At 43.2% G+C, this 24,406-nt stretch overlaps 1 protein-coding gene across 2 annotated transcripts in view; it reads left to right on the plus strand.

Annotated features, from left to right (window-relative positions):
- Positions 1-24,406, plus strand: part of SEMA5A (semaphorin 5A) — a 346,899-nt gene that overhangs the window by 202,053 nt on the left and 120,440 nt on the right. For both annotated transcript variants that reach the window (XM_024752519.1, XM_024752520.1), the window contains exons 8-10: positions 4,319-4,604; positions 9,181-9,316; positions 16,898-17,102. In XM_024752519.1, coding sequence (XP_024608287.1) covers positions 4,319-4,604; positions 9,181-9,316; positions 16,898-17,102 — 627 coding nt within the window. The remainder of the gene's footprint in view (positions 1-4,318; positions 4,605-9,180; positions 9,317-16,897; positions 17,103-24,406) is intronic.

The raw sequence follows: 24,406 nt of genomic DNA on the forward strand, positions 1-24,406 counted from the left end.
TTTCACTCAGGAGTGACAGATGCTAGCTTATGGTGAATTGCATTTTAACAAGAGACAGAACTTCAACAATGGAATGGAAACAATATGCATCTTATTATCCTGCCTGGTGAGATTCAAACATCCCCTACCTCCAGATTTAGATCTATAAAGGCAAGAGCTACTTGGCTGTCTATTTAACAATGATTTCTGCTTTTCTTCTATCTTTGGAAAAGGAATAGGATGCTGGCTGAGTTTCCAAAGTCTCGGGAGCCTCCTGATGTGACAGCAGGTCACCCAGTCAGGGCCCATCATCTGCCTGCAGGACCACTGTGGGGCCGCAGGATGTGTTTCCAAATGTAGTTTAGCTCCCCAACTAAAATGACCTGTAATATGTGGTGAGTTAGAGAAACACATACACTACGTACCAGGCACAAATTCTTCCCTTGTTTTCCCAGCAGGAAAAAAATGTAGTTGAGCATTTCTATCTAAAAGGCTCTTTGTCACCCTATCATAAAGTGGGTTTGCAGTGGTTTGGAGAGACATTGGGGGTTCTCCGTGGAAAGAGGAAGCCGTGGGCTAATCTGCTTGGCATGATTCAGTACTCCTCCCATATGAGATATCTGGGTGAAATTGTTCAGTGGCCGGACAGTGAAAATGACGAACACAGAGAGAGGCTCTCATGGTCCCTGGAGGGCACTCCCGGGCTCTGGTGGGCATCATTGGAAACGTCATCTCTGGAGTTGGGGCAAACGCTTCCCAGCAATATTCGTGTTTAATAAGCCTTTGGATTGTTGGCTTCTTCTTCCTGCTCTTCTTTCTGTGGCATCCTTGATGTCTCTAATAGCTCCAGAGTAAACATTCATCCGGGCATCTGTCTTCCCCTCTGGTCTGTTCCCAAGCCCTCCTCACCTTGGTTCTGAGTAAATCCACTCACCACTTTGGTTTCTAAAGCATTGCCCAGAATTCCAAGTCCTGTTCTTGAATGTTGTTGTTAATGTAACTGATTGTTCTCTTGCAGTCCATTATTTTCTTCAGTGTAGTATAAGGGTACGTGTGTAGGCTGTGAGGTCAGACGGTCTGGATTTGGGACATAACCCAACCACCATTGCTGGTTGTGTGAACTTGGACAGGTTCCTTAACCTCCAGGATTTAGTGTCTTCATCTATGGAATGGGAGGAGTCACACAGTATCTCCCTCTATAAGTCCTGTGCATTTACTGAGCTTATGAAGGGGGAGCACCCAGCTCAGAGCCTCACGCAAGAGTTTTGCACTCGACAGGGTTTTTAAACTATAGGCCAGCCTTGAGCTGGAAGAAACCAAGGCAGATCTTTTTACTTTTTCAGCTCCTCGACTTCCTACTCAAGACTTCCTAGGTACTGTTTACTATGTGGTTTGCATGCTGTTTGTCCCCAAGTTAATAGCAGAAGTAGGTAGTCATGAGGGTGTTTGATAAACCTTGTGGACTCTGCCTCATACCTCGTCCACATGTGCTGGGACCTGTAGCTAGACACGCCTGTCCTGCATCTTCTTTCTTCATTTTAGATAAGGTTTGTTGTTGTTGATGATGGTGGTTTTTTGTTTGTTTTCAGTACAAGGACCAAACTGCAGTCTGGTTATAAGAGCCTGGCTGCAGAACCTGCTCTGATATGATTTAGCCTTCTCTTCAGAATTAGACATACATGTGAATATTAGCTTCAGAAACTAAATACAGTTTTGTAATTGTTTCACACCTTTGCTTTTGGGATCTGCTTCAGTGAGTAATTCTCTTTGTGAGACTCACAGTGAACACAGGTTCAAAAATCCCCCAATATTTTGCTTTACTTTCCAAAAACACAAGCCGGAGATGTGTAACCTCCTGTTTTTGTGAGCGTCTTTCCAGGATATTAAAGCGTACTGTACAGTAAATATTTCTAACTTCCATCTCATACCCGTTAATGCAATCCAGGGTGTCTTGGTTATTTTTTTTAATATCCATTTCAAGTTAAAGCTAGTGATCAGACACTATGTTTGACAGTTTATAAATTAAAATCAGTTCTTATGAAATCCTCTATTACCTAATGTACTTAACATGACTTAAGAACAATATCATGGGCTGAAGAGAAAAGTACATGACATATACAATGGAGAATATTTGTTACATTTTTAGAATGTGAAGTTGAATTAAATTGAAGCATTTTGTGATGACAGCAAATATTGATTGAAATTCAGTTGTATTTGACTGAAAACTGGCTGTAGCCTTTCTGAACAGAATAGCAGGGTACTCAGTGCCACCTTCCTGTCAGCCTCTGAATCATTGTCTGCATTTCAGGTGAGCCTGTGGTGGGTGTTCCTCTTAACATTAATGGGTCATTTTGTAGCCAAACATATTTTTAGTTGTCCCGCCAATAGCATGTCTGTTGGTACAGTCTGATTGAATCTGGAATAATACAAGGCCAGTTGAATTGTCCTACAGAACTAATTGTCCCCGAAATATGTCCTTGTGGATATAGCTGTTGTGTATATCTTTCCATTAATTTTGAATGCCAAAGGATATTGTCCTATTATCCTAATTGCACCATAAATTAAGACATTTGCTAATGGAGTGGAAAGCTCTTAGCAATAGAGAGAAGAGTAAGAATCAAACCTGGTTATTAAAGATCAGTATTAGGGCACACCTGTATCTGAAAGGGTATCATCCTTATTATCAATAGACTCAAACAGGAAGTTGTGAAGATAACACTTCCAATGCTATGAATGGAATTCAGTTGACAATCTATAATAAATTCCTGAATGCCTAATGAGAGTGGTGATTAAGTAAAAGTTTGCCGTAATTTTTTTTCATTTTTAAGTTCCTAATTTTAATCTAATCATGAGGTCAGAAAGCTTCCAGACAATGACTCCATCTCAGTACACGTCCCTCCTTTAAATGGATGCCCCAGAAACCCAGAAATAGGAAGATAAGAATTGATCATCACATTTACATGGTCACCATAGTAACAGGAATTGCTAAAGCTGATTCGGGACACTAACCTTATAGTTTCAGTTTTCACAAGTGGAAAACATTTTTAAAGTCCTTACTAAAAGCACATAACTTATGTCAAAGTCATGCTCGTGTATACAAGTAAAATCAAAGAATTTTGGTGTCTTCTACACAAACATGATACCAGACTCCTATATTCTGAGTCACATTTCATGTTTTAATCTCATTTCCTCCCACTGTTTCTTTTTCTTTTCACATTCACGTAACCTTTATTATAGTATATTGAAATAATTGTTCTATTTTATTGTTATAGTTGCTAGTCTCTCACTGTGTCTAATTTATTTTTCCTTTTTTTTTAATATAATAGTGTTTATTTATTTTTACTTGTTGACAGTTTGCTTTATTTATTTATTTATGGCTGTGTTGGGTCTTCGTTTCTGTGCGAGGGCTTTCTCTAGTTGAGGCAAGCGGGGGTCACTCTTCATCACGGTGCACGGGCCTCTCACTGTCGCGGCCTCTCTTGTTGCGGACCACAGGCTCCAGACGCGCAGGCTCAGTGCTTGTGGCTCACGGGCCCAGTTGCTCCGCGGCATGTGGGATCTTCCCGGACTGGGGCTCGAACCCATGTCCCCTGCATTGGCAGGCGGATTCTCAACCACTGCGCCACCAGGGAAGCCCTATTTTTCCTTTTTTTAATCTTCTATTTATTTATTTTCTTTTAAACATAGCAGTGTGTACACGTCAATCCCAAACTCCAAATCTATCCCTCCCCCACTGGTAACCACAGGTTCATTCTCCAAGTCTGTGAGTCTGTTTCTGTTTTGTAAATCGGTTCATCTCCCACCGTTTCTGAAGATTATTAAGAGTGTACCAGTGAAGTGCTATCTGTGCCCATTTTTGGTGGTGTTAATGTTATGTACCTAAGTGCTGCCTTAACTCAGGATGCTTATGTGTGACATTTGGAATCACGCTGGCAGTTCCCTGTCACTTAGAGCTCCTGTACTGAGTTCTACCCAGTGGCATAGACCACTAAGTTGCTCTTAGGGCTCCCTGTTTCTTCTATAAGAACCGTGGGTTTCCACAGAAAATCAGGTCTCCTTGGAAGAAATACAGAGCAGGCAAGACACAAAGGAGTAGCACATGGACGTTGAGACTTCTCTTCTTTCCTGTTTTTTTGTTTTACCTTTTTACTTTATATCGGAGCATAGTTGATTAACAATGTGTTAGTTTCAGGTGTACAGCAAAGTGATTCAGTTCTCCATATACATGTATCTATTCTTTTTCAAATTCCTTTCCCATTTAGGTTGTTACATAATATCCAGCAGAGTTTGCTGTGCTGTCCAGTAGGTTGAGACTTTTCTTCTTTCCTGTTGTTTCTAGAACCAAACTTCGTGTCATCTTATGACATCGGAAATTTCACCTACTTCTTTTTCCGCGAAAATGCTGTGGAGCATGACTGTGGGAAGACCGTGTTCTCCCGAGCTGCCCGCCTTTGCAAGAATGACATCGGGGGCCGGTTCCTGCTGGAGGACACGTGGACCACGTTCATGAAGGCCCGTCTCAACTGCTCCCGCCCTGGCGAGCTCCCTTTCTACTACAATGAGCTGCAGGGCACCTTCTTCCTGCCTGAGCTGGATCTGATCTACGGCATCTTTACCACCAATGTGTACGTAACTGGAAATCATTCCTTCCCTGCTTTTCTACTCCTTCTGAATGAGTCTACTGTTCTCTGACCTTTGAGGTTTACAAGTTGCTTTAAAAGTAATCTTTCTTCTTTTACTGGGCTAATAGCCAAAAGAAATTTTGAGTATGAATTAAATGTTACAAAAAGTGATGTGATTTCTGAGACTGGTATCAGGAAAATAAAGCTAATCAGAAAGTTTTGATCGATCCTTATGTCATGGTAGCATCAAATTATTCTCTGTAAGTTTTTCCTTCCCGATTTACCAATGTGCTCTGGGCACTTTTTGAAATGCTGGAATGTATTAGATGTCTTTTTTTTTTTTCCTATACACAAGTCGTGTCACTGCATAATGAAAGCAGTGTTGTCTGGAGAGTTTGATCTTTGAGATAATGTAACTCTTACCTGGACCCCTGCTCATGTAGGAAAGGCACCTCCTCATTTTCCCATAGCTGCACTGTAAACTGTTGTTCTAGATGAGGGCTAACTTAGGCATTTCTAGAATGATGATTCTACTTTTTAAATATTTTTGTAAAAAATTACAGTATTTGATTTCTCGTGGGAAGGTTCTTCTGTTTGGACTAGGCAAAGCATATGAAGTTGCCTGTCTTTCATCACTCTTTGTCTGGTGGAGTGTAGATTAACCCCATACTTAATGTCTGTTCTTAGCTGACTCCACAAGACCACACCCCACCCCCAGGAATCACAGAGGCTCTGAGCTCCACTTTTCTCAGCATTGGCTGTGGGCATGATGACTCTGCAGTGTGGGTCCTGCTTTGCATCACCTTTGAAATCTCTTCTCTGGTGACCTAATGGTTTGGACGAAAGCCAAATATCTGTATCCAAAGTAAAGAATATGAATCAGGATGGGTTAAATGTGCCGATCCATGGGGTGGGACGACCAACCATCCGGGTTTGTCCTGGACTGCACAGCTTTTAGCACCGAGGACTGCCCTGCATCCTGGGAAACCTCTCGGTCCTGGGCGAACCAGGACAGTCGGTCACCCTGTGATGTTTCCTCAGCTTCCCCAGTCTTGCTAACTTACTTTTTCATCTCTTCTGCAATCAGAAGCTTGCCCATGAATTGCATTTCTGAAGAATCACTTTATCTGCATCTTACTTCCTTGTTCCTCTCCCCTCCCATTCTTCCTACAGCTGAGCTGAAGTGTCAACGTTCGCTTGATAATGACGTTTACTCGTGAAGGGTCTTCTTTGTGACATGAAGTCAGGAAAATTAGACTAAAATGGACGGTTCCCTCCCCGTCCCCAACCCCACTACGCCCATCTTTCCTGTAAATCTGGTTTTCAACCCCAGAGGTTATTTTCTCTCCTTGATAAGTTTCTTTTGAAAAAAATCAGTGTATAGTTTCTGAAGTTGATTTGCCTTCCGAAACCTTGTTTAAGAAGTAGTATAGGCTGCACGAGACGGATGTTCGCTTGCTCTGTTGACATCAGTTTTACACACAATGGGAGCTTGGCTTACTGAGCTGTTCATTCCCCTGGCTCCAGGCAAAAACGAGCAATTTAAAAAGTTATAAAATTACTGTGTCTGGGCCATTCCAAGAGGGTGGATAGTCAATTTGAATACTTGCAAAAATACCGTTTCAGACTATTCCAGATTAGTTGTTCAGTGCTGCAAATGCCCATCATGTTGGAGATCATCCTATATGGGGCATCTATACTAACAGAAATAGAATTGCTAGACCTCCCTTTCTCTCTTGAATACTTATTGTCACTAGGTCTTGGGAACAACTTTCTGATCTTTTCATCTCTAATCCCATAATATGTTCTGCCTGGGCTCCCTCTCCTGTCTCTGTCTGGCTCTTACCCTCTCAGGAGGTGACCGCATTCTTGGTAAGACTTGCTCCGTATTGAAAGAAAGTGACAGTTCGAGGTACTGGTTATGTCCTGTCTCTGAATTGATAACTAAAAATGCCCTGGCTAAGCTTTCTCGGGCTTTTGCTCATAGGGTTGGTTTGTCCCTGTATATTCATCAATGTCCCTAGCACTGGGGAATGGGGATAAAGTTCACTCTTCCAGCCCATTCTGTCCCTAGGGCTGTGGGGTTTTCTCAACCCCTAGGGCATGAGTTGGGCTGCAGGAAGTGGTACACTCCTGCCACAGAATCTCTGAAGGTTTTGCTTGTTTTTTTCCTGGAAAGCTAAAAATGCTGGCTCTCAGATAATGTAGTAGTAGGAGTGGGGGAGGGCAAAACTTTTGATTTCTCTTCCCTCCTTAGGAGATGAAGAGCTAGGAGGAACTTCTCTACTTTTCTACCAGCGGCTTCCAGCAGATTAAGGAAGGAAACTCTAAGTTCCCATATTGTTGGGCTCACCAAGGGCCGGGGGGCTACCTCCACTTTTACCTGCCTGGGCTCTAAACAAGTAAAGAAATAAAACAGAGCATTAGATGAAGGCCACGTTATCACCATGACTACTGATAGAGGCCAACTTGCGATATGTGACTGAAGGTCTGTTAGCCAAATGGGCTTATGACTACCGACCCCAGCTTTAAGCAGACGCAGCCCCAAGGTCACAGTAGTCTAGACCTGGGCTGGCCTCCCCTGCGTGCAGGGACAGGCAGGAGAAGGTGAGTAATGCACAGTTCTAGCAGGCAGGCCCATCCCGGGAAGAGCTGGGGAAAAGCTGGGGAGTCACTCATGTCCTCGCCCCCCACCCTTCTCAGATCACTGCAAGTTAAAGGGCAGAGGGAGACCAGGAAAATGAGTGTGTGTGTGTTGGCTGTGCACATGGCATACATGTGCTGTACCGATGGGCCTCAGCTCACTGAGGGGCAAAAAGAAGTGTCCATCAACACCTGTCAGGGATGCTCAGGATGGCAGCCGCTGGGACATCCAGAGTGACACCAGAGACCCCGCCCAGCCCCCTTCAGAGTGAGTGAACGCAGCGAACTGAGAAATGGGATGCCAGCAGGGAGACGATAAGTTTCTTCCCTTCCCGGGAAGAAGCATAGCAATGGGGTCAAAGGCATGAACCCCCGGGCCCCATGTGAATCCTGCTTTACTCCCCCTCAGCCTGTGACTTGGGTTCAGTAACCTCCCTGTGCTTTGGTTCCTACATCTGTAAAATCAGGCTGGTCTCGGGGTCTAGAGGTTCCCTGTGATAAATAAGACGCTCCCTTTCAGGCACTTAGCAGAGGGCTCAGGGAGGTATGATTAACACTCCGCCCTCGACTGTCACTGTGCCAGGGCCAAGGCGTGGTCCCCTGGTCCCCAGGTAGAACCCCTCCTGTGGGTCTGGCTGGCCGTTATTGCTCCAGCAGGGCTGTCTTCGACTTCTCGCTGAAGTCCAGTCACATGTCCAAAGGCTAATTCTTCCTTACACAATTTGACTTCTCATCTTCTTAAAAAAGAGTAAAATTAGCAATATGAATACGTTCATATTTATCGTTTATCAGTTTATTTGCCAGCAGTGAGGGGTACGCATCTTCCCACCAGACTCTCTTCTCTGTGCTGGAGCTTCCAGAGGGAACACGCACCCCTGCTCTCAAGGCTCTAACCTTCCATGGGGGTGTTTTTTGTTACCATCCACACAGAGCTGTCAACAAAGAATTCAAAAATTTCCCTTTTTGGTACCAACCCACCTGGGGTTTCAGTCCAACTCCCCCATTTAGTGGCTGGGTGATTTGGGGCAGGTGTCTTGACCTCACTGGGTCCCAATTTCCTAACAATGAATTTCCCCTACCTTATGAAGCTTAAATCAGTTGGAGTTTGTAAAGCCTTTAGAAGGTGTCTACCACCTATTCAGTGTTTTTCAGATGAACCAAGTTTAAGGTAGTTATTTCCATTTTGGAGTTTCTTGACTTTTTCTTTGATTCCGGGGGGAAAAAATGGATAAGTAGACATGTTATTGGCTAAAAGCATTAACACGAAATTTTAAAACCATAGCTGAGCTCACAATGCAGATTTATTTAACAACAAAAGAGGTGTTGCTGTTTCCACTTAGTAAAGGGCACGGGACTCGAGAGCCTCTCATTTATAGCCGTCAATTCTGTACAGCTTGAATTCTAAATTAAGGCTTCAAGATGTCCTGTGTCAGTGCTGTGTCAAATGTTTCTCTCTGACCCTTTGAATTTAAAATTCTTTTTAAATTAAAAAAATATATATAGATAGATACATTATATAGCCACCAGGGAAGGCCTATCTGGGGCTTTTTAAAAAAGCAGCAGCAGCAGCTTGCCCCACTGCCAGCTAAAGTAAACAGATGAACAGGTGGGGAGAGCCCTGCCAGGCTGATGGGGACAAAAGCCTTTGTCACTCCCCTTGTGGCTGGGTGAATTCATCTCATCTGGCAGGATTATGAGTGTCATAACTGCTAAATACCCTTGTTCCTAGAGTGAAGTGTTTGTTCCCCTATAAAGAAACCCCAGGGGGATACCATTCACTGCTTCAGCTTCATCCTTGGGGTGTTTAGGAGACTAATGGTGAGTCTTCCCCGAGAAGGTGCTTCCTTGGTACCCAGGGCCCGTGGGAGGGCCCTGGGACAGGGATCACAGCGGGACTCTCTGACCTGCCTTCTCCTTTCTCTTCCTCGGCTCCCAGGAACAGCATCGCTGCCTCCGCCGTGTGCGTCTTCAACCTCAGCGCCATCTCGCAGGCCTTTAACGGGCCCTTCAAGTACCAGGAGAGCTCTCGGTCCGCCTGGCTACCGTATCCCAACCCTAACCCCAACTTCCAGGTAATTCTGGGGACAAAGGGGCACTCTTCCCATCATCCCCCACATAGCATGCAGAGTCCTTGTGTAGACAGACTGGCTGGGGCGATTTAACCCCCCAGCGTGGGCACAGTACAGCTGTGAGCCACTGCCACCCAGCCCCTGGGGACAGCCCCACACTCGGCTTGTCTCATGTAAATAGACCGAGGCCTTTTGTCTACTGAGGCGCCTGACCGAAAAAGGGCCTTTTGTCAGCTGTGACGCCTGAGCCTGGACTGAAAAAGGCCAGCATAATGCAGCAGGTTGGGAATCCAAGCTTCAATTAGTACTAATGATGGTGGACTCTGTGTCCCCAGAAGCTCTGACTCCTAATGAATGACGCTGTAATGAGTGGGGTCCAGGACACAGAGCAGTGGAGATGCACAAACAGAATTTGAGCTCTAATTGGGAATGTGGTGAGATTTCCCGTTGGGGTGAATGGGATGTGATGGGGCAACTGTGAGGGAATAAAGAGCAGGTGGAGGCCATTCACGTACAAATCACAATATTGCCACATGTTCAAGCTGTAAGGGCCTCTGTACATCATCTCCTCCCGTATACCCATGTTCAGAAGAAGCTGAAACACAAAGAGATGAAGCCATCTACTCATGTTTGGCCAGTCAGCAAGTGTATTAGTCAGCTCGGGCTGCCGTAACAAAATACCACAGATAGCAAATTTATTTTCTTGCAATTCTGGAGGCTAGAAGTCCGTGATCAAGGTTCTGACCAATTCACTTTCTGACAAGAGCTCCCTTCCTAGCTTGTAGACGGCCACCTTCTCACTGTGTCCTCATGTGGCTTTTTTTTCCTCAGTGAACATGGAGTGGCACTAATCCTATGAGATCAGGGGCCCACCGATATGACCTCATTTGACCTCAGTCACTTCCTTAGAGATTCCAACCCCAAATACAGACACCCTAAGGGTTAGGGTTTCAACATATGAATTTTGGGGAGACATTCATGCATAACAGCAGACTTCCTTTGAGGGCCTTTCTTCTGAGAAGAACTTTCATAGCATTGTCATCATCATCATGATGGGTGTAATTTTTAGAACCACCAAGTTCCAGACACTGGGCTCAGTGCTTCCCATGTATCTCGTCTCATTCTGGCAACTGTGCTATGATTGGTAACAGCTTCTCCCACAGACAGAGATGGGCATTCGTTGAACCTCAGAGCAATAATTAGGCCGAGGACACTGGCTGATTAGTGGCCGAGCTGGGCTCCCAACCCCAGTCCTCAGATGCAAAGCCTCAACCTCCTCGGACTAGAGAAACTTTAGTTTTCGTAACTAATCAGTACTAGAACTGGGTCCTGTATCCAGGCCTCCAAATTCTGATGGGTTTGTTATCCCAACACATGAAACCTCTTTGGCTTTTGAGAAAACTGCTAGTAGGGAAAAAGTTCAGTTACTTTACGCTTTACTTGGACTTTGGCAGGGACCATTCAATTCTAATTGTTTTGAGGTTTTTTTTCCTAAAGATCACAGGGCTGGCAATTGGGATGGGTTTACGTGTCCACTTTACCACTTACTGCTTTACTTGGGAAAATTCTTTAGCATCTCCCATCCTAATTTTCATCAATAAAATGAAGAAGGAGGACTATTTTAGGATTATTTATTTTTAGGTGCTTTGTCTTATTTTCTCTTCTCAGCAGCTCTATGAAGTGGGCATCATTAGCTCCACTTATAAGTCAGGAAACTGAGTGATCAGATTTATATTTGTTATCCAAGCCTCACTACTAACCAAGTTCAGTACTAGACAAGGAAATTCAGGCAAGCTGACGGTTTAGTGGGAACCAAACATGAAGTAGTCACTTTTCCTGATATATACAGTTTATGTAATTATTAACTGAACACTGACTCTCTTTGCCCCATTGTTGAGTCTCTGCATCTTAACCCCACCTGTGTCCCCTGGATCTTGGGGTAATGTAACAGTTTAAAAAGGCCCTTTGTAAAAACCATGAAGGTGAAATATATCATTCCCTTTAAGAAAGTCAATTGTAAAACCCTGAAGTTTAAAAAAAAAAAATTAACAAAGATGCTCACCATACTTATAGGGTTCTTTTAATGTCTTGACGTTTCAATTGCAAATGTCTTCACAGTGAACAGTGACTTAACAAACTTTGTGATGCCTAACCGACTCCAGGCAGTGGATAACTTTTAGCCCCTTTGTCTGGATATATTTGTAGCAAACAGCAAATCCCCTCATTTCCTGAGTCCATGGGCATCTGGTTTTATAATGCCAGGGCTTACTCACGTTTATGAGATGGGAGTTGGGCCATGCAGTGTGATGAATGAAACCTGCAGAATGTGGCGTGCCTTTCAGGCAGGGAACTTGCTTACCTGAGTGTGTCTTCTTTGGGTAGAATTTAAGATTTGCACGGACTTAAAAGCATTTGCACAGCAAAGGAAAACATAAACAAGATGAAAAGACAACCCTCAGAATGGGAGAAAGTATTTGAAAATGAAGCAACTGACAAAGGATTAATAATCCTTTGTATAATTCCTGGTGCAAGTAGGTACCAAATGTTTTCTTTCGGTTTACCATACTTGATAACCGTGCTAACTTAAGGCAACCTTACTGACTCCCATGAGACCATCTAGGCAGGCATAGGGTGGGAATATGTTTTGAATTAAGGATCCCTCCACTAGTTGTGTATAATGGACCTTATGTTTGCAATAACCAACAGTTAGAAGTGGTTAGATTTTTTATTATTGTTTGCCTACTGACATTTGGAATTTTATGCAGTACTTATGTACTAGAAGTAGCTAATTAATTAGGAGAGCAGAAACATGATTCAGGGTTAGGAGGAACAATGCATAATTTTTCAAGATTTGATACAGAAATCTCCATTGAAAACAATAACAAAACAAAACCAAGTACTATTTTTATCAGTTGCAATCTAGAAACCATGGTAGGTGGTGCTGTGAAAGGCTGCCCTGTTAGAGGCCTCAGTCCCCGAAGTCACCCAGGCTCTGAGCCCTCACTAGGAAAAGCATCAGTCACTTCCAGAAAACATTATTCAGATCCAGTGGCACACCTGCAGTGGGACAGACTCTGGTGGTTTTGGTTACCACCAATCAAAAGTGATGGAGCCAAAATGGAAAACAGACCCTCAAAAGTGGTCAGGCAGGTGAGGAGGCCTCTGCTGGAGGACCAGATGGAGGAACTTGGTCAAGCCATCAGCACCCTTTGGTACAGGATACATGTTTGCAGCAAGACGGGAGGAAGGGTACCATCAAAATCAGGCCCTCTCAGCGTGAGGCTAGGTGATCGTGGACTTGCCCACCAAGGGTTGGCAAGCTAGGATGAAGATGGTTCTGTCATCCTTGAAAAAAATAAACAAGAGTGCAAGTATTATTGTATTAAGAATTAGTACAAGTATTGATCTTATTACTTTCAGAGGTGTTAGCAAGACAACCGTTATGGGTGGTAAGCCACAGGAAGACGATGGCTGTGTTCTTACTATTTTTAGTGTTTTCCTCTTGCACAGAGTACCCGGGGTGTCGCACAGACACTGCGGGAGCCCGATGTATAAGGCGCAGTGAGAACATTTGCAGCCCATTAGAGAGCTAAAGTGGGTTCCTTATGATCCAATAAATATATGCTATAAATTTAAATAGCTTTCAAAATGTTTGTAAAAGAATCCTTGGGTGAGATATTCATTATAGACTGGCAAAAGAAACGAGGACACTGTGGAGTACAGAGTATAGTTTAAAACCAGTTCTTGGCTAAAGATTTTGTCAGTCGGTTCCAACTTGTGGGTTTTTTTCCCATGCCACCAAGCAATTCTCCAACACCAACTGGGTGTCCAACAAGTCAACTCAATTCCGACACTGTTCACCCAGAGATAGCATCAGATATGACAGGTGGAGGGCTCAGTCCTACAAGACTCTCCCCTTGAGCCCCACTTCAGATGCTATTCTGAAGTCCGGGTAGTCACCCATGCTTCTGACCCGTGGGCTACAGGTGGGACATTCCAAGGTCCGTTAGGTTCATTAATTGGCTAGAGAGGCTCACAGAACTCAAACATTTTACTTACTAGATCACTGGTTTATTATAAAGGACACAGCTCAGGAAGAGCCAGATGGAAGAGATTCACAGGGCAAGTAGGGCAAGGTATGGGGAAAGGGCATGGAGCTCTTTCTGAGGTGGGTACGCTCCCTGAACCTCCTCTTGTTCACCAACCCGGAAGCTCTGAGAGCTCCATCCTTTGGGGTTTTTATGGAGGCTTCCCTACAGGCGTGATTGATTAAATCATTTGGTCACTGGTGATGGATTCAACCTCCAGCACCTTTCTCCTTCCTGGAGGTCAGGGTGGTGGGACTGAAGGTTCCAACCCTCTAATCACATGGTTGGGTCCGCTGAGGACTAGCCCCCATCATTAGGTGAGGTCCAAAAGTCACCTTATTAACATAACAAAAGACACTTGTATTGCTCTCATCACTTAGGAAATTTCAAGGGTTTTAGGAGCTCTGTGACAGAACAGGGACAAAGGCCACATATATATATTTCTTATTATAAATCACAATATCATAGTGACAATTCAGGTTGCTGATTTAAGTAAGATAAAGCATCGTGAAAACGACAAGGAACAGTCGGGGTTCCTGCTCTGAAGCCCCAGCCCACACAGGCCTCTGCGTCACTTAGGTCCCCAGGCTCTTCAAGAGCAGCCAGAGGTCCTCGGTTTTATATTATGTCTCCTGATTTTTCTGATGCCAATTTTTTACACTGTGCATAGAAAACAAAACCTGCATGCAAAACTTCACCCAGCAGTCAGATTGCTCGTTGCTACCCGTGACTTAAGTATTGCTGCTGATTTCAGGAAGAGAAAACCACCAAACACTGTCACTCTCGGAACTAGAACTCACCTGGATAGACTTCAGAGCATTTTGTAACACATCTGTCAACAGGCACTGTCTCTGTCCTCCGAGTGTTACTGCTATATACGTTAATTATGGAAAATCTCCTGGCACGCCCCCCTGCCCCAATGCAACTGCTATGTATTCACCCACTGATTCCTTCCTCCCTTTATTTATTCATTCATTCCCTCGGGCCCCTGCAGCTCAATGGCCCATAGAATTGCTGCCCTGCTACTCGTCGGACGCATTGACCATTTACCATTGTTTGAATGGCTTCTCTGTGCCAGGCACACGGCCTTGTCCCTTGGCACTTACAGACACTTTCAATTAACTTACAAATGCTCTCCACTGATAGTCTCAGTTGGCCTCACAGCAGCCCTGTGAAGTGAGCAGAGGAAGTGTTTTTCTAGCCACCTTATAGGTAAAGAGGCAGCGGCTGAGAGGCAGGGCCTCACCTGAGACCACAGAGCTGTACCCTTCACCTTCACCTGACCATCCCACCACCTGGCACCTGGGGCCCCCTGCAAGGATGTGACATTCAACTAAGCATTGGACCAGTCTTGGAATCCATTTTGCTCCAAGATACTTTAATTCTAAATCAGCCTATCATTTTATGGCATGTAGGATATTTTATCAAGTGCTACAAAAATACCGTCTATTCTTAAAAAGCCATGTCCATCTTATACTTTTGCACCTCTAACCTATTATAAAACCAAGTATTAGAAATGACATGTTATAAAGGTAGTTTCAGATGGTATGAACAGGGAAATTCATTTCCATCAAACCTACTTCTATGGAGTTCTGCCGAGGATCAGCCTTTCTTGGAACCACAATTTAAAGTTTATGAAAGAAATGAGAAAGCTTGGCGATAATTTTCTGATTCTATGTTCTGCCCCAGGAAAGCTTTGCTTGCTTTCCTACCCCTCTTTTAACCTCATCCTTGCCCAGGACCATCCTATGTAACACCTGCCAGCCTTTTCGTAGCACAGCTCTGAGTTTAATTCTCAGCAATTTCCAGGCCTAATTTTTTTTTTTTTCCCTGTGTATCACAGATTCCTCTTTGTGGTATTTCTGCTACCTGAGAATCTTCTTCCTTCCTTCCTATTTCCTTCTGATTTCTTCCTTTACACTCCTCTCTGCCCATCTCCCTTCCTTCCTCACTTCCTTTATCTTACTCCCCTCTCTTCTTGAAAATTCATCACTGTTGGGGAGAAAGCAAGTTTCCTCTGCCCTTCTAGATTCTTCTGACCAGTCTAAGAATTAAATTGACATGACACAGATTAACAGGAGAAAATCCAACAAAAGTTTAATAACATGTATACATGGGAGGGACCCAGGAAAACTGAGTAACTCACCCAAGTGGCCGAAACCCTCACCTTAAATACCATCTTTAGCTAAAGATGAAAGAGCTTGTTGAGGGTAGTGGTTTGAGACTTCAAAGGGGAGGGAAGCAATTGACCTGGAGATAGAAAAGCAAATCCTTGGTAAATAAGTGTTTGCTGGGCCTACAGAGACAATGGGACCCGGAGGGGGCTCTGATCTCTAGGCCCTGCTGAGTTTCTCCCACCACACTTAGCCCATATTCTTTGCTGATATCTCTGGAGATAGCTCTATTCCAGGAACAGGCCCTCCATCTAAATTTTTTAGGCCTTTAGGGGGAAGGGCAAAGTTTCTTCCTGAGTCTATTGGGCCTTCGTTGTTTTCAGCTCGAAATAATCCACACGCCAGAAAGACATTTTGGGGTGGGAAGTTTTGCTCCCCTGCCCCATGTTTTTTCTCGGATGCTCGACTCTATGTGAAATTTTTGCTTCTTCTAGCTCAGAATATGGGCACAAAGCAATAAGGCCAGCACAGTGTTTTGTAGCCCATGTAAAAGACAGTAGAACAATATCACATAGTTTACAGATTAAAATGACCTGATTCTATCTCGGCGGAATCCATGTCTCGCTTATAAACCCGCCATTCCAGGGAAAACTAGCAAATCTACGTGATGCATGTGATTGCTGTGTTTTCCATCTGGGAACCTGATTTGTGTGACAGATTCAGCAGTGTCACTGCACTTAGCCAGACAGCTCCCAAGGGACTCCACACGTGATGCGGAGATGTTCTGTATATGCTGTTAGAATTGAAGTCAGCAACGACTTCTACTCCATTTTCTTCAAGCTTTGATCATTCATTTATTTTCCTTTAACTTTTTATTTTATATTGGAGTGTAGTTGGCTAACAATGTTGTGATAGTTTCAGGTGTACAGCAAAGTGATTCAGTTAAACATATACACGTATCTATTCTTTTTCAAATTCTTTTCGCATTTAGGCTGTTATACAACGTTCAGCAGAGTTCCCTGTGCTATCCAGTAGGTCCTTGTTAGTTATCCATTTTAAACATAGCAGTGTATACATGTCAGTCACAAACTCCCTGACTATCCCTCCCCCCACCCATCCCCCCCAGATAGCCATAAGTTGGTTCTCTAAGTCTGTGAGTCTGTTTTGTAGATAAGTTCATTTGTTCTCATCATTCATTTATGATGGGAGTGGAGAGACTCCCCAAATATAACAAGTTCAAACCTAAAATAGGAGGAACGCCAAAGATGGGGACTTTGGAGGAAATGGAGAAGGGAGCACATTGGCCCACTCAGGTTTTCAGATTCCCAGTCGCCCTCCGGCTGGGGTGGCTGGTTCCAGTAACCGCATGTCTTCTTCTGCAGTGCGGCACCATGGACCAGGGCCTGTACGTGAACCTGACGGAAAGGAACCTGCAGGATGCTCAGAAGTTCATCCTGATGCATGAGGTGGTACAACCAGTGACTGCAGTGCCCTCCTTCATGGAGGACAACAGCCGCTTTTCCCACGTGGCCGTCGACCTGGTGCAGGGCAGGGACGCGCTCATCCACATCATTTATTTGGCCACAGGTAGGAGCTCGCCCTCCTCTGAGGAGCTTTCTATCATCTCCTGATTTTGTGTTTTAAATTCTAAACACGAGATCTCAGTGTCAAGCTTTGGGCCTGTCTTCTTTCCTCCAAGCAGCAAAGTCCAGGATGCTTCCTTATCTTCATCATCCTCCGAAAATAATCTCATCATCTTTTTTCACTGTGTTAGTTATAATTTTTATTGGAAAACCAATGCCTGCTTTCTTTCTTTCAATTTCATTGAAGTATAGTTGATTTACAATGTTGTGTTAATTTCTGCTATGCAGCAAAGGGATTCAGTTATATATGTGTGTGTGTATCCTTCTTTGTGTTCTATTACATTATGGTTTATCACAGGATATTGAATATAGTTCCTGGTGCTATACAGTAAGACCTTGTTGTTTATCCATAATATGTATACTATTTTGCATCTGCTAATCCCAAACTCCTAATCCTTCCCTCCTTCAGCCCACCCTCCCCCTTGGCAACCACAAGTCTGTTCTCTCTGTCTGTGAGCTGGTTTCTGTTTCATAGATAAGTTCATTTGTGTCGTGTTTTAGATTCCACATATAAGTAATATATGGTATTTGTCTTTCTCTTTCTGACTTACTCTGCTTAGTATCATAATCTCTAGGTCCATCCATGTTGCTGCAAATGGCATTATTGCACTCTTTTTTATGGTTGGGTAATATTCCATTGTGTATATATATATATATATATATATATATAATCATATCTTTATCCATTGATCTGTTGATGGACAGGACGTTTCCAGGTCTTGGCTATTGTAAATACTGATTTCTTAACTAGTATTTCTCAACTACTCATAAAATACATCTTTTCTTGGAAAGACCATTTTAATTCAGATAATTTAAGACAGTGAAATTTGTTAGAGGACATTGTCTGGTGAAATATTATCCTGAGATTTTCATATGATTTCCAATTGGTTTACAAACAGTGCTCACAGCAATATATTCCTGTTGTAGGATTATAGGTAGAAGCATTCTGAAGAATATGTTTGGGGGCATAAATAAGAAAATATTTTACAGAAAACACAGGCAACAATGCTTATCAAATTATCAGTGACAACTAGACCTCTTCCGTTTCCACAGTAACTCACCTGTTGAAGGCAGGTTCCATCTCTGTTCATTACACGAAGAGTGCTGGGTGCCCTAGGCTGGCCTCATGGCTGGGTCTTAGTTTTACAAACTTGCCCAGCTCTTTCTTGCTTCAGGTCCTCCTGTATAGAAAATCCCGCTTTGTGAAGTCCACCCCATCCCTACATCCTCTGTCCAGTGTTTCGTATAGTTGGCACTTTTTCATAGAACACAGTTTCCACTGTTGTTGTTAATAATATCTTATATCCATCAGTTGGTTAATTTTATTTACAAAGTTGCTAAGATTTACTTAGCTTTTACTATTTTGCGGTTCATCTGAGTGCTGATGAAGTGAGATGGTGAGCAGACCAGCAGCATCTTTCTCTATATTCCTGCGGGGACAGCACATAACGAACCAACCACTAAGGAAATCGTGAGAAGTGATGCCAAGCTTATGCAGTGGGTGTGACTAAAGTGATGTGGTAGGAGAGCCAGGAAGGCTCCTGTGCTTGGCCGATGAGGTTAAGCTGAGAGCTGACCAAGGAGGAAGAGCTGGGTTTGCACAAGGAGGGACACAGCCAAAGAGCCAGATGCAGCAATGGTCAGCTGTGGCCGGTGCTGCTGTGTGGTCAGCTCAGCTAAGGACAGAGATGTGACCGTTGCATCACCAAAGGAGGCCAGTGGTGCCTCTAAAGGTCAGTCTGAGGGAGGAGTGGGGGACAGGGAGGGAGCATGGAGGAGGTTAGGGGGAAACAGCTACCATGAGCAAGACTTCAGGAAGCTATTCAGTGAAGGCCTGTAGAAGATTGATGTGTTAGCCTGAGGGGATGGGACCTCAAGTCTGTTTTAAGAGCAGATAAGGAATTACCATCACAGTGTCTATCTTGCTCACCAGAGTCTAAGAAGGAACCATGACCCTTTTTCTGCTATTTTCATCTTAATTCCCCCATAGGGTGTGGTAGCTTGAGGAATGAATGAAATGGACCTTTCCAAAATTTTCCTATTTTATTTTCTCCCATAAATGTTCTGGTTGATGCCACAGAGAACAGAGTCCTCTTGGAAATCTGGGAGGCTGTTGAGTTCCTCATCAGTACTTGGAGGAGGGATGGTGAAGGGAGATGGGCTGGTCCTGAGCAGGCCTGGGTAGGTCAGCACAGAGCAGCCTATGACCTCAACTTGAGAAACCTGACCTAGTCCACAAACAAGACCATGGGAAGGTCATGTTTGTTTGCATTGTACTTATTGGTTTATAGATGGCCATCTTCTTGCTGTGTCCTCACTCGGTGGAGAGAGAGATCATCTCTCTCCTGTCTCTTCTTATAAGGGCACTAATCCCATCATGGGGCTCCACCCTCATGACCTAATTACCTCCTAAAGGCCCCACCTCCAAATATCATTGCTTTGAAGATTAGGGCTTCAGTGTGAATTTTGGACCTCTCACATTCAGTCCATAGCAATGAGCAACTTGTTCTGTCAACTTAAAACATGGCCACTGGGATAAAATATTTGAGGATTTTTATTACAAACAACATGTTCGAACAGAATCTAAATCAAATTCCAACAGAACAACTTAGATAAATTACCAATCTGAGATTAAATTATAGTCAGCACCTGTGACTTTTTAAACAGTACAGCCTTCTAGAAACTTGCTTGCTCAAGTCTGTTTTGAATGATCTCATGATTGGGCTGCTGCTCTTCCCCTCCCCCTCTGGTTCCCATCCCCTCCCACACTAAAGCTAGGGGATTAGCTCAGCCTGAAGTAGCTATGGTTACCCCAGGCTGTCTGATCCTGGCTCCAGGTTTGCAGTTCTCATTCTGATAATGATAGACTGCAAGCCACTCAGCAAATATGTCCCACAGAGGTTCACTTTTTTGTTCTGCAGACCTGATTTGTTGCTTTAATTTGTTGCTTTTGTTTTAATCTGCTGCCTGTTTGTAAATTCAGTCACGGCATAGCAAGATGTACTAACAGCAATCACAGGATGGGATTATGGAGAATGATGCCATACATAGAACTCTTCTGCAGTTTCCATGACTGACTGGTCAGGTTGTTTGTTAAACTCAAGGGGAAGGGGTTTTGCAGTGGGTGAAGACCCCTTCCAGCAGGGAAATAACCATGGATACATGGGATCCCAAAGAGAGCCCTGCTCTCAACCACATGAAGGGACTCAGGGCAGACATGCAGAGTTCTCCTAGCATCTGGATACATAGATGTTATTTGTTTAGCCTAGTTTGATGGTTCTAACTTTAGGACCTCTTAAAGTACAAATTTCATGTCTCAACCAAGTTCTGGATCTTTTCATTTATCTCTTATAGCACTGATGAATACATTTTGAAGGTGATCTCTTCTTTTACAAGTTTTAGTTCAGAATAAAATTTAGCTCTAAAGGATGTCATTTTTAATGGTCCAGCAAATAGCTTTCTTCTTTATTTCCAAGGCACTGAAATGTAAAAATGGAATATTAGAAAGAATATCCAAAAACGCCAGTCTGTTTTAACTAAACCAGCTAAGAGCTGAACAGCTCCTAACAAGTAGGGATGACGAAGATTACAGAACTTGACCTTTAAAGTTCAGAAGGCTGATGTTTATGTGGCCTTTTATTTATATCCTGCCCAAGTAGTTTACATCAAGTCAAACCTTGGATGCATTTGACGATAAACTGCGTCCACATGCTGTACCTCATTCAGGAATTAATAAGTGCTCAGCCGACAGGGCATGAGGGTAACATTCACAACCAGTGAACGTGAAGATGGAATACTTCCTAACTTGCTAATAAAATCAGTTTGATATCTTGGGTTTGGGAATCAGGTTTTGTGATAACTTATTTTCTCTCACCTGGAGTTTGCTTGAATAAGCACAAATTGGAGAACTCCTATCCATGGCCATTTGAAAGCTGGTTAATTTTATTTGTCAGTATTATCTAAAAATTGAAGTGAAAAAACCTCTGTTCATTGTGCAGTTCACTTTGCTTCTTGCAGCTTGAATGGCATTTCCCTGCTGGCCACCAGGGAAGGCTGTTTGACTCAGGGGCCACCCCCCTGAGTCAAACAGCCTTTGGACCCCTTCTGGGTCTGTTTTCATGCTACTCCCCTCTCTCTCGTGTTATCTCTCTCCATTATCTGGGCCATGACTGTGCTGATACTTTGTAAGTTATTCCTTTGAAGGTCTTCTCAGAGCAGGAGACAAAATGGCAATGGTAACTCCTTTAGGATATTTATGACTGGAGATCTATAGGTGGCTGTGTCTTATATCCAAACAGCTGCTCAGTGCCTCTCTACAAAGATAAAATTAGCAGCATGTTGACCATCCGCGTATTCTGGGAATCTTGATTTGCGGAACCCTGTCTCTTCTGGCACCTCTCCCTCTGTGATATTCCTTTGCCAGCTCCATGTGTTCTCTCTGCCCCTCACCTATGGCTGTTGCTCTGCCCTTAGCTATGGTTGTTCTAATTCTATGGTATCTCCCTGGAAATACCATTCAGTTTCAGAGTTTCTACTGTCCTCTCTAGGGTGAAATATGTTACTTTATTTTCACTCGATCTCAATTCCAGTGTGTCTACCAATCTGCCCCTTCTCCCATATGCTTTCTTGTTTTTGTTCAGGTACCACGTTCTATAGTTTTGAACCCTCTGCCACCTCTGCTAACCATTTATTTTATTTTTCCGTAACTGTTTGTTCCCTTAACTCAAACCCTTCTTATTTCTGGAGCGCTATTTTAGACCAGTGTCTGTTCAACGGGGGCATAGCTAAGACTCACCTCGAGGGCATGAGAAATGTGGGTTCCTGAGCCCAACCCCATGAGATTCTGATTCAGCACAGAGAGTAGGGTGTTTCTAACAGGATCCCAGATCAACTCAATGCTGGGCATTTCTGGTCCATATTTAAGTACTGCTGTTCTAGAGGAAATAATAGTTTTGTTTTGTTTCTTTTTTTTTTTTTTAATTTAGAATCACTTCTCTATAATAAATGTGCCTTGCCTCTCTCTGTGCTTGGGCCCTGACATTATTGTGATTGATTTCTAATTGTTTGTGAAGCAGATATAAAATCTGTTATCCAACATGAGCGGAGCAGACACGTTTACAGTTCATCTCTGTAGTTGCTGGTATGATTTGCTAACTAGTTAGCAAAACAGATGTGACTTGATTTGAAAGAAAATGTTTTAGGATGCAGCAAGCTGATACAGAATGACTAAAATATATCAGGCTAAAAAAAAGTCAGAAATCATATGTAATAGAACCTGGTGGTCTAGGCAGGGATAGGCAAAAGTACTAGGAATGATTTCTCTGAAATAAAGGAAGAATTGAGTCTGTACATTTCAAAACACACCATATTTGAGCAATATTGACTCAGAATAAAAGAACACTGAATGTAGTCAGGTTAAGTCTTTAAATTGCAAAAGTAAAGAAAGAATTATTCAGGTACTCAGGAGAACAAAATACCTACAAATGGAAAAAAATGTTAGGTGGCTCCAGAACACTCTCTGACTGCATGAATCTGTGAAATGTGGTCAAAAATATTCTGAAAAAAAAAAAGAAAATATGAATCAAGAGTATTATATTCAACCAGGAATAAAGAAAACAGGCAGACATACCACAAAATGAAAATCTCAAGCAATAGAATAAATACCAGGAGTGTCTTTTACAAGCAAAAACAAGGCTAATTACTGGCTAGATTCAGCCAAACAAATGATGGAGAAGCTTTGAGAAAGAAAGGAAAACAAAATAAAACAAAATAATGGAACACTCAAGACCAGATTTCAAGTAAAGCAATATATGTAAAAATTGGAGGAAAATTGAATGTGACTCAAGAGTTTCATTCTAGACTAATCTTTCCTTCAAAAATAAAGGTACATGGAGAATTTAGGGATACAGCATCCATCAAAACAGAAAACCCTGATTTCTAGTTAAAGAAGAATATCAGAATGGAAATATCAGGAAAGAAGTCGTGGAAAAAGGGTGGGTGGTGAACTGAGGATCCATTTTAATTTCAGATGAAAGAAAAATTAAAGTGTCCTATAGAACATGAAGGGCTCTGAGAGCTGGTGAAGCATCGTGTGTACAGAACACTCAGAGAAGGTCCATGAACTGGACATGTCTTAAGCCCCTCCTCAGATTTCCTTGGCCTTCCTTTCTCCTGGACCCTCAGCCTTTTGCTCCATCTCAGCTGTCACCTGGGCTGATAAATGCCCGGGCAGGACCATGATGTTCTTCCCACTGGTGCTGACCAGCTGATGGCCAGGCCCTCGTGCCACTTCTGGACATGGATGAGACATCACACCGCTGGCCTGGGATATAGCTTCTCAAGCAGATGCTAAAGGATCTGGGAGATACAATGCGGAAGTACAGGGGTATTAACTCCCGTGAGGCTAATCTCAACCAACAAGAGGCAGGATATGGGAAGAAACCACCTAATAAATTCCTTTCTCTTTTTTCCTTCCAATGGGCTATTCAGGAACTCAATGGGTTCTTCACGTAGCCAAGCAGATATCTCTTTGTGGCTCAGCATACAGGAGTGGCCCATGGTGACCCTTCACGCGGCACTACTCCCCTCTTCCCGCTGTATCTCTTCCCTCACTCACACAGCCCTGGGGTTGTACCCCTAACGATGCATCAGATTCTAATCCTTGCTTCATACTCTGCTTTCTAGGCAATCACACTAAGGAAGGATTCACCCAACCATGCAGAGTTGTCCGGTTACAAACGAAGGCAGGGATAAATGATATATGCTCTATAGACCATAGTAAGGCTTTAATACAAATATAATAATAATAATGAGGGAGGGACAGACCTCAGTTATTGCCTTGAACTAAAGTACATAAGACTTAAGGACCCTAGGGAAATCTTTACAGGCACCAAAAATTAAGTAATACATTTACTGTTGCCGTTACTATTATCTCCCTTAATATTTATAAGCAATTTGTAACTACCTAAGTGTCACAAGCAAACATTAATTTGTGAAAATCTGGGACTTCCCTAGTGGTCCAGTGGTTAAGACTCTGTGCTTCCAATGCAAGAGGTGCGGGTTCAGTCCCTGGTCAGGGAAGTAAGTTCCCACATGGCCTTCAGTGCAGCCAAAAGAAGTATAAAAAAAAAAAAATTGTGAAAATCCTATAGGGGAAAGGTTTTTTACAATCACTCCAAATTCTGTCCTTTTCACTGGAAACTGGAAATCCAAACCTAATCTGGATTTTCTCTATGTGTGCCCGTTTAT

Source organism: Neophocaena asiaeorientalis, unplaced genomic scaffold (genome assembly GCF_003031525.2).
Source record: "Neophocaena asiaeorientalis asiaeorientalis breed wild unplaced genomic scaffold, Neophocaena_asiaeorientalis_V1.1 scaffold52, whole genome shotgun sequence".
NCBI classification, from domain to species: domain Eukaryota; kingdom Metazoa; phylum Chordata; class Mammalia; order Artiodactyla; family Phocoenidae; genus Neophocaena; species Neophocaena asiaeorientalis.